This window comes from Humulus lupulus, chromosome 7 (genome assembly GCF_963169125.1).
Source record: "Humulus lupulus chromosome 7, drHumLupu1.1, whole genome shotgun sequence".
Classification (NCBI taxonomy): domain Eukaryota; kingdom Viridiplantae; phylum Streptophyta; class Magnoliopsida; order Rosales; family Cannabaceae; genus Humulus; species Humulus lupulus.
Window position 1 is genome coordinate 103,152,896 of NC_084799.1, and position 11,540 is coordinate 103,164,435.

Below are 11,540 nucleotides of genomic sequence, written 5' to 3' on the forward strand. Positions count from 1 at the left end.
TTTCGGTCACAGGCCCAGAAACGCAAAGTTGATAGAAAAGACTCTTGAAGGTCATTTCGAGCGAGCCTAATGTCAAAATATTCCTAAAACGACTCGTGAAAACAAAAAACAGACTCCAAAATTCTACACTACTTCCATTCCTAAATAGATATCGAAAAACACCAAACACACATCAAGGAAAGTGGGTCGAAGATACTTACCCGAGATAAAATGAACGTAGGTGATAAGGCGAGTCCTAACCTTGAAGTACCGCTTGCTGCCTGACCGAAAATAAAAAGATTCACGCCAATCGTCCAAAACTCTGGGAAAGGGTTGAATATGAGAGAGAAGAGAGTGCACTGGGAGGGTTCATGATTTTTGAATAGTTGTAGTATGAGACTAAAGGTTTTTTTGGGTTTTTATACGCAGTAAAATGTATCAGAGAGGCAGTGCTCCCATAACCGCCAAATGAGTAGATTTACTAAAATAATCAGACGGTGAGGTTTCAAAAGGCGTGGATTGCAATCATTGTTTTCTTTGGGATAAGACACCTTGAGCTCAGAGTAGACGTTTGGACTATCAAGGTGACTCCTAATTAAATGCACGGACTGATGGGCCCAACAATGGGGTGTGGACACGTGGTATTGCTTTTCAGAGTGACATCAGCGAAAGTCCAAACGCTTACTATCCGAGGACTCTTCAAAATCTCCCTCAGTTTGAAGTCTCCACTATCCGAGGACAAGTAGAGACTTGGGGAGCAAAAGTTGTCCGTAATTTTTCACCACCGACATGTGGCAATTCCCAGTGGCTGGCTAGGATGTGTGTGGACATCCTCGGGGCATGTTACTTCCCGAGGCCTGTAGTCGGAGAAAAGGTCCTCCTAGATTAGGTTTTGTCCGAAGAGGGCAATAGGTGCCTTGGTGAGTTACTCGCCGATATTCGGTCTCGGAGACGGAGATTCTCCAGCTCGGACAGTTAAGGCAAAGAGTTTTGTATCTCGATCGCCTCCCAGGCCCAAGGTTCTGGTTCTCTGACCTAGGAAGTGGAGCAACGTGTCAATGGGTGCGGGTTCTCAGAGTCAGAGGATTGTCTGATAACCTTTGTGGACGATCTTTCAACAGTTTTGTCGAGTGTACGACTCGACAATTCGCTCACCCACTATGCCGCCTAACACGAAAGTACATACAGCATGCCCTGACAGTCCTAGAGCATGTTTCCCGTAAAGTGGTTACCTTTCTACAGTGGGCCCTGCAAATCTCGCCTCGGTCGTGGTCTCTATTCAATGCAGTTTAAGCATTAAAGTGTGTTAATCCCCCAATTATGGAAAGAATGTGTATTAATTTTTTATGATTAACATTAATGACCCCAGCCTCTATAAATAGGGTTGGGAGTCTCATTGTAAAGGGTTCGGTTTTTTAGAGAGAAAACTACTTGTACTCAAAGCAATCTAAATGCTGTGTGAGAAGACACTATAAAAGCTTGCAATCACAAGCTTGCAATCTCCCTAATACTAGAGACTCGTGGACTAGGGTTCTTTTATAACCTGAACCACGTAAAAATCTTAGTGCTCTTACTGATATTTTTTTAATCTCTCTTATAAAAGTTGATAGCGAAAAAGACAGACAACAATAGTAAATTCTTCACTTTTGTTGTATGTAAGTAAAAAAATGCCCTAAAGCTTATGAACCAAGATGGGTTGGGTTGTGATTACATGGGCCTCCAACACTAAAGTACTAGAAGACTACAACTACCACAACCAAGCCGTGAATCAATATAATGTGTAAAATTCATTATAGTACACTAAAGTACAATATGCTTACCAACTATATTATATGTTGTTGTTTTGTACGTACCGGTACCTCTTTTTTAAAATAAAAATAAAATACCAATCAATGTGTTTGGTCAATCTCTGTTAGATCAAGTTGGGTATTTAATTATGTGATAGAACCTTTATATTATATAAATTAAGATTTATATAATACAACTAACACCACTTTCGGCTCCTAGCCATGTTAATTCCCAATTAGAAAAAAATACATTAGAATATATATCAAATCCAGTACATAGAAGAAGAGGTATACTCGGTCGTCAAATTGTAAGAAAACAACTCAATTAATCCCCTAATTATAGTACATAGTTAATACTAAAATAATAATCAAAAGAAACCCAAAAACGTGTTTTTGTTTTACTTTCTTTTGGTGGGAAGGCTGAGGAAATCTTTTCACATGCAAAAAAAAAGTGTTTCAAATTTCACAGAATCACACTTTATGTACCACCCTCTCTTTCTTATAATAGTCTATTTTTATGTAATTATATATTAATGTTTATTTTTCACATAATAATCAGAATATTCTTTCGTCATATGGTGAAGTCATACAGAATAAAATTGTTAAATGACACAGTGGCCAAAATCAAGTCTCTCTTTCTCTTTCTCTTTCTCTTTCTCTTTCTCTTTCTCTTTTTCTTTTTTTCAATTTAATAATAGCCATGCGCGTGAAATCAGCTCTCTAACTTTGAAACTTGAACGACAAAAGTTCGATTAGAAAATTGAAAATGCAGAGAGAGATCTACACTTGGACCAACGTTATCCATATGTAAGTGCCCAACCCGTCTCCGACGTTTCTTATATATAAATATAAACATAACATAAAAACTCTATTGAAATGACATTATTGACAAACCATATATATGTTATATTATTGTGGCTATATATATGGGCCACAACTATGTGACTAATAATAGAGACCAAAACTTGGTCATGAAGAATAGCATTTTCTAAGTAACTTCAAGCTTTCACATGGAGCAACAATATTTGAAATCCTATTAGTTCACATAATAAGAAATCATAGCCACTAGATAGCCACTAAGGCGGGACCCAATTGATATTTATTGTCTATTATTTAGGTATGAACCCTAGCACCAATCCGAGTCAGTCTTGCACTTTTTTTCTTCTTGTATATTTTATTTTACCTTAGTCACTACTTAGCTATAAATGAGGCTATTATTAAATATATAATAAAATATACATTCTTACGTACGGTCACAAACTCCAAGTCTTTCACCGAAAATATTTTAGGAAAAATTGTGCTTGCATGCATGATAAAACCAACCTCGTCTTTTGTAATTTTTTATTTTGAACGATAACGGGGGTTGTATAATAGCAATATACCTAAAATAATAGCTCAAAACCTTAAGATCTCACTTCATTGGATGTTGTAAAATACAAAAAAATTAGCACAATATACTATTCATGTTGTAGAGTTATAGAATATTATTCATGTTGTGTGTCTTATTTTATTATTATTTTTATTCTTTCTCTCTCTTTTCATATATTTACATGTATACACATACATACATATATCTCTCCCTCTATAAATATATACAATAATATATATATTATTCTTCTCAATATATATAAATTATAAAACATAGTCGCGCTTTTATGGATATTTTTATAATTATTAAAACATATATATTTTTAAATATTTTTTTGGTGATTGTGTGTAAGGAATTCATTTTCACCCTACCCGTACAAGATGTTCCTTATATGGATACGTAAAGGCATCTTGATCGTAATTTTTTTTTTCATGATAATGTTTATTATATAGCGAGCCTCATGCAGGTTTTCAAGAAATTCTGAATAATTAAAGTACTAAAAAAAATTCAAACTACTTGTTGTACGTGTGGTTTGATTTAATATTAGTATTATTTTATCGCTTTGCATTTTTTTTGTTTATTATATAAAAATTTTAAGATTTTTATATTTTTAGGGTAGAAAATTTATAAATTATGATATTTTGCACAATCATTCATTTTTTTAAATAAATATTTTTATTGATTTAATTAATAATGTTTTTAATCAAATTAATATCACGTGTATACTTGTTGATATTTTTAATTGGTAACCTATTTTGGTTTTAAATTTGAAATATCAAAACAATATATCTTGAAGATAAATGTCAATTTATATATAATTAATTTATTATTATAATTATTAAAAAATTAGTTATTTCTAAATATTTTATTTAAATATAAATAAATATATTTTTATTTTAAATTAGAAATGTCAAAACAATAAAAAGATACATACACATGGGAAATTTTGAAATAAATGTCAATTATATATGATTATTTATTATTATAATTATTAAAAAATTAGTTATTTATAAATAAATTAAGATATTTTGAATTTTGAATTTGAAATATGAAATAATAAAAAGATTATCATGAATTGGAAAATCTTCAAGATAAATATGAATTTATATATGGTATTGATTTATTATAATAATAATTATTAGAAAATTAGTTATTAATAAATATTAAAGAAAGATTTGCGGAAGAGGCATTGTCGTTATTGATGATTTTAGATATTTTATTTTTTAATTATTTAATAATCATAAATTAAATAAAATAGAATAAAAAATGTAGAAAAATTAGAAATAGATTAGAGATTTTGACTTGAATTCTCCTTTTATTTAAAAAAACGTGTGACATTTTCCAATTATGACATTGTCATTTAAAATATATCTGACTACGAACTTTATAGGTATTATTTATGTTTTTGCAAAATAAAATTGCTTCAATTAGCTTATCAAATTATTGTCAAGACAATGGTAGTATCTCAAATTTTGATTGGTTGATTATTTCAGCTTAGGAATAAATGGAACTTGAGTAACTTAATTCTATAAAGCCAAGTTTTAAGGGTTTTTTTCTTCCTATTATTAAGTTCTTTTATGCATAGAGATCGTTTACTTTATTTAGATTTGATGAATTGGATTTCTCGACATGATTATTGTTTACCTTGTATGGTAACTTCCTAAATGTGTGAATATGTTATTGATCACTAATATTATTCATACTTGTTAGTTTTAGAAGTTGGCAGGTGTGATAAGTTATTATATACTATTACTACTAAAAGATATCACAATACATATACATATATTAAATTTTCTATGTAGCAGCATGTTTTGATGGGATGGTAAATTTAGATTATTTCCATTCTATTTACTCGTATCTCTTTCGAAAAAATGAAAGGATTATTGAGAGATATTATAAGCTTTTGTTTCATAATTATAAGATTCAATTCAAATTGTACCAAAAATTCACATATAATAATAATAATATATTTAATAATATCCATAGACAATAATATTTAATTAATTTAAAAAATAATTATTTATATTTAAATTTATATTCATATACAAAAAGATATATTTTTATAAAATATCTTTAATTTAAAAAAAAAGTCTACAAAAATAGATATGAACATATTATTATAAATAAATAAATAATTAATATCTTATTTAAATTTAAAATAATAATAGTAAATTAATTAACCACAAATAAGCAGATAAAAAATAAGATAGTTATATCACTTTTATTAATTTTTCTATTTTTATTTATTTTAAATAATAATATTAATTAAATAAAATATAAATATATTAGAATTCGCAATAGCTTCCACACCATTGGAGATTGTGGAAGGTCTTTTGATTAATGTTGCTACATAATCTATTGGAAGATTTATCGATTAACGTATATTTAAAATATATCTGATGACGAACTTTATAGGTATTATTTATGATTTTGCCAAATAAAATTGCTTTAATTGGCTTATCACATTATTGTCAAGGTAATGGGAGTATGCCAGATTTTGATTTGTTGATTATTTGAGCTTAGGAACAAATGAAACTTGAGTAGCTTAATTATATCTTTTGTTTTATTTCCCTACCAAAGTTAATTGATTGCTTATGATCATTTAATTAGTTGAGTGTATAGAGTATACAATATTCTATAATTACCAAAGAACTAGGAAACAGACTAGAATAATGAATATTTATAAATCAATAGACTTGGCGAAACGTACGCGTCGCCCAGGGCTGTCAACCAACGGTATAAAGCCATCTGCCTCTTGCAATTTCCGGCGAGATTCCAACTACCTCGTGTAACAACCCAAAATTACTAAAAGGGCATAGCGCCTTGATTAACGTGTCGGGATGGCATAATTGGTTTGTATATGTTTAATTGGTTAAATACATGACTATGTGGCATGCATGATTAATATGATTATGTGAGCATATTATATGCATGTGTTATGAGTATTAAATATGCATGTGGGTCCTTTAGTGTTCATAAGGGCATATTTGTAATTTTTTCCCATTAGGGCATAAATATGATTATATGTGATAAATGATTGAGACCACATTATTATGTGGATATATTTGCAATATATGGCTCGAGACGGTCCTAGTGAGCGGATTAGCAAAATAGTCACATCGGGGTTTGATACCCGGCTCGGAGGGAGCCTAGGGGTATTTTTGGAATTTAGAGAATATTTTGGGGTTTATTGAGTAATGAGAAAGTATTTGGTAGCTTTTTAGGCATGACGGGATTAATTGGCAATAATTAGGATGACTTGAGGAATTAGCGGGAAACGGGAGGCAAAATTTTGCCCTTAAGGGAAAATAAGAGGCTATGTTAATACCAAGCGTAGTTTGGACTTTTTAGTTAAAGGATAAGTTCAGTGTGATTTAGGAAAATAGCCAGAACCTATCTGATATTTATAGAACACTCTTTCTCCCATCATTCATGTTTTCTCTTCCTCTCTTTAGAACTAAGGGGAACTTGGAAACTTGAAGGAGAACAGCCAAGGAATTGAGCTGAGTTTGGACTGGGAAAAAATTTGAGGAATTAAGGCTTGAAGTAGACAAAGTTAGCTGGGGAATTCAAGCTACAAACTGAGGTAAGTTTCCAATTGTAATTATTGAATTCTGTTGAAATAATGTTAGAGTTTAGAGTTTGCATGAATTCTAGATGGTGATTGGTTATGGGTGCTTGACGGGTGTAAGGGAATTGTTATAAACTGGATATGATGTTTAGGTTATACGGATAGGAATTCTAGGCTTAAATCTGTGTTTAGTTGATGATTGGGGTTGAATTTTGAGGTTTAGGCTCGAGGAAAATGTAGGAAAAATACTAGCTTTCTGGGTTTGGGGGCTTGGGTCGCGGCCTTGTTCTTTAGGCGGCGCAGCCCGTATGCTCGAGGAGGCTGGAGGGCCTCTATTTTGTCTACACGCACCGCGGTGCAATGTATAGTGCGCCGCGGCCCATGTCCTCCAGTAGGGAGGTATTTGGCCTCTGACTTGAGTACGACGCGGCCCTTAAGGGGCTGGGCTGCGACTCAAATGTAAATTTGGGTTGTTTGAGGGTTTTAAGCTCGGGGAGGCTTGGGGATTCAAACCTAAGCGCTCAGGACGAATTCTACTACACGGTTTAGTAGAATTCGAAGTCCCAGAGGCTAGTACTTGTTTCTTAAAAATTTATTTGGATTAGAGATTGATGCTCACCCATTGACACTGTGACTAGGTTTATCGCTAAGGCTCAAGACTGAGGATTGTGCTCGGGACCGTCCTTTTAATTCTCTGCTTGGGATTCGAGGTAAGAAAACTGCACCCTTATGTGATTGTGAATGGGACTGAGGTTCCCAATAACTGAATACATGTACTGTGTAATTGTACGATTGTTATGTTATATGAGAATGAACGGCCTAAGGGTGTCGGGGCTGATGATAAGCATACTGAACGAAACTCACCCTAAGTGAGTCAGGGTCAACTAAATAAACAGAGGGCTCGACCTAAGCATGCCAACCCCGAACACTTGTGAAATTGATTAACATATGAACTTGAGATTATATGTGTACCATTGGTTAGTTTAATGCTTGTACTCTGTTATATAATTGAACTGATTGAGTTAAGATTGATTGATTTCTATTGTTGCTATATGTGCTTATTGTTCATCGTTTTCTTGTTGGGCCTTGGCTCACAGGTATTGTGTGGTGCAGGTAAAGGAAAATGGAAGTTGGACCAACCATGAGTTGGAGAGCTCTGGGGGCAGGGTGTACATAGTCAGCTACTCGTCCGCCACGGTCGAAGGAAAGTACATGGATAAAGCTCTAGAACTTATATTTTCCATTAGAGTGGCTTTTGGTTGTATTAACTTTTTGAAATTGTAAATTACCACTCATGCCCTGTTTTTGGGATCCCATGTATCAAACATCTATTTTAATGAAAATTCATCGTTTATGATCAAAATCTTTTAACCCTAACTTGATGGTTGACCTTAGGATCACATTTTTGTTCAAACGACTTGATTAGCAAGTCTTGCACTATTTTAAAATACACAGTGTAACGGTTTTGGTTATCCAGGGCGTTACACCACGAGCCTCTTGTTCGACTACCCCATAGTATGTTAATTTTACTGATATTTTTTCTTCATTTTCAGTTTAGAGTTTGAAACTAGTTTAATAATGTTGTAAGTTTTGTTGTCCAAATTAGCGGTTTAATTTTTGTGACTATATATGATATGTAATATTGGTAATATATTAACAAGTTTGTTTGTTTACAATCAATGCCCATCTAGTTTATTCAAAATGAAGTCTTTTTTAGAAAGAAAAAAAATCACAAATTTGTTGATTTTGCTGATATTGTTTCTTTATTCTCAGTTTAGAGCATGTTACATGTTTATCTTGAGACTAGTTTAGTAAAGTTGTTAGTTTTGTAATTAAATATAATAATTGATATTGATTATATATTAACAAGTTTGCTTGTTTTATAATTTGGGGTTTTTTAAGTTATAAATATATTCTCATGTCTTATAACTGAAGCTTCCAATCTCAGGTTGTAGCTTCTATGAAGAAAGATGTAGATGCTCAAATCCCCAACTACCCAAATTTGTCATCCAAGCTATTGTGTCTTCTTCACAGTGTGACCCTTCATGTATGGCTATCCTTTTATATTGATGTTCACTTGGACACATATTCATTTGAATAGTTTCTAATTAAGTTTTATCTTATTTCTTGTTTTTTCTTTATTAGGTTGACCTAGAGACAGATGAAGTATATGCTCACATGACACTCCAACTGGTTCATACCGTAAGCAATTTATTTAAACTAAGTCATTCTTTGTTTTGTTGTCTTCTAAAAGTTATTGATTGGTATCTTTATAAATTTATAAAGATTGTCATTTTAGTTTGGAAAGTAATGCAAATTTAGAATTCTTTCGTTTGTAGGTCAATAAAGATGCACTTCTGAGGTCTGACCTTGCTCTCAAGACAAATAAACCCCAACCTGAGTTTTTCTGTAAAACGCTAATAGCAAGTGATAAAAGTACTCATGGAGCTTGCTCTATGCTCCGCCGTGCAGCAGAGAAGATTTTTCCACCTCTTGTAAGTGATACAAGAACTTATGTTGTTCTTTTTTCTGTACAATGATTTATCGATGCAACCACCTGCTCAAGAACTTGTTGCCAGGGATTTCCATGATAATGTTTTGACCTTTTGCCATATCTAAATTTCTGCTGTTAATACTTTTTTTCCCCACTTTTTCTAAGACAACCAAAACGCCACTTGCTTACAACTGGATGGAGTCTATTTGCCAGTGGAAAGAGGCTTTTTGCTGGTGACTCTTTTCTATTTATCAGGTATGATGAACTGAGGTTATATATTTTTTATGAAATGCAAAGTACTTTTTGTTTAAACCTCTTTAACTTCACTTTTTGTGATCAAGGATGAAAAGCAACTTCTACTTCTCGGTATTAGACGAGCTAACATGCAACCTACGAACCACCATCATCTGTATTTCCAAGTGACAGTATGCATATTAGAATTCTGGCAGCTGCCACTCATGCTGCAGCCAACAATAGTCCCATCACAACGTTCTACCATCCTAGGTTGGGATTCTACTTTTCAGAAACACAAATTCCTACTAATTTTTCATGAATGTGAATTTCGATATCTTATTACATTTTGATTAGTTTGAGAAGGCATTATAATTAGGCTACAACGTGAACTGGGTAATTTTTCTTTGCATGTGCAGGGCTAATCCATCAAAATTTGTTATTCCTTTAGCCAAGTACTACAAGGCAGTGTGTGGAAACCAAATATCACCCGACATGCGTTTTCGTACAATGTTTGAAACCGAAGAGTTTGGAACAAGAAGGTAGCTATACTTGAGTCTTTATTCCTGTTCTAATAATAGCCAAACAAAAGAATCTGACATTGATTTATGCTTAGATTTTCTTGGATCTCAACTAATTTATTGCCTTCTAAAATTCAAGAATGTTTTTTGTAATACTGATGAATAAGTATAATTTTGGGTTGAAAGGAAAATGAATTCCTTTGGCAGGTATATGTGTACAATCACAGATATTAGTGATCTTGATCCCGCTAGTTGGAAGAATTCACAATGGCGTAATTTGCAGGTTAGATGATGGGTCAACTTGTTTCTTTTGTCCTCTCTTGATTTGATGTTATTAGTATTTTTCTTATTATTATTGTAGAATACTAACGTCATTTGTTTGTATACTTGATTAGGTTGGTTGGGACGAATCAACTTCGGGGAAAGGCGTAATAGGGTTTCAATCTGGGAGATTGAACCTGTTACAACTCCATTTTTTATCTTCCCCCTCCATTTTTTAGATCAAAACGTCCTAGGCAACTGAAAATGCCAGGTAAGAGATTCTATTTATAACCATTCTTTGATTTTTGTTTTAAAGAGAAAAATTAGTAGATCTAACTACAATTATTTGACATAAAAAAGTCTCACTTTTGTAAAAGTGTGGAAAATTACTTCATGCTCATTTCTTATTAGTTATTTTAGAATATAGTTCTGACTTCATGTAGAATGTTAAATTTTTTGCAGGATTTGGCGAGTGATGTTGTGCATTAAGTTCATGATGCCAAATTTCCACAAGAACTTGTGTTTTTGAGATCTTTTGTGAAGTTGTACTATTTTTTTTCATACTTGTACACACTTTAATTTTAGGGGATACATTCATTATCTTTTACTCATGATATATGATTAAGTATTCTATGTTTACACACAATTTATTTTTTTAATATAAGTTGTTGAGGTTAAGTATTACAATTTTTTTTTTCTGCATTTCTATTATGCTATTGAAGCTTAAGGATTATTGAATGGTGTGGACGCTTTTTAAGCAATTTTTTTTATTTCTGGTATGATTTCAACGACAGTTAAAAACTGTCTCCATAGAGAGCCAACCACGATAGCTAATAACTGTTGGCGTTGTTAAAAACGGCGATAGCTAATAACTGTTGGCGTTATCAGCAACAGCGACAGTTTTTAACTGTCGGAGTTGCCAGCAACAGCGACAGTTTTTAACTATTGGCGTTGCTACCCCTACGCTGGCATAGGCAAATACATCAGTTAGTCAGCTGTCGTTGTTGTTCAATAGCGACAGTTAAAAACTATCGAAAAATCTCATTTTTGTAGTAGTGTGAGTAACTTAATTCTATAAAGCCAAGTTTTAAGAGTTTTTTGCTTCCTATTATTACGTTCATTTATGCATAGAGACCGTTTACTTCATTTAGATTTGATGAATTGAATTTCTCGACACGATTATGGTTTACCTTGTATGGTAACTTCCTAAATGTGTGAATATGTTATTGATCAGTGGCACTATTCATTCTTCTTAGGTTTAGAAGTTGGCAGGTATGATGAGTTATTATATATTATTGATATTAAAAGATATTACAATACATATACA

The 11,540-nt window shown here is 32.5% G+C and overlaps 1 protein-coding gene across 2 annotated transcripts; it reads left to right on the plus strand.

Moving 5' to 3' along the window:
* The first annotated feature begins 9,057 nt into the window (after positions 1 to 9,057).
* Positions 9,058 to 11,233, plus strand: LOC133789815 (auxin response factor 19-like). 2 transcript variants are annotated; one of them, XR_009873721.1, is made up of 6 exons: positions 9,058 to 9,201; positions 9,366 to 9,704; positions 9,851 to 9,973; positions 10,139 to 10,235; positions 10,348 to 10,484; positions 10,676 to 11,233. XR_009873721.1 is itself a non-coding variant. In XM_062227537.1 (6 exons), exons 2-5 carry the CDS (start codon positions 9,628 to 9,630, stop codon positions 10,450 to 10,452), a joined length of 381 nt encoding a protein of 126 aa, XP_062083521.1. In that variant the 5' UTR covers positions 9,058 to 9,201; positions 9,366 to 9,627; the 3' UTR covers positions 10,453 to 10,484; positions 10,676 to 11,233. The 2 variants fall into 2 exon arrangements, 1 of the variants encoding a protein (XP_062083521.1); XM_062227537.1 differs by having other exon boundaries at positions 10,160 to 10,235.
* Positions 11,234 to 11,540: the final 307 nt, after the last annotated feature.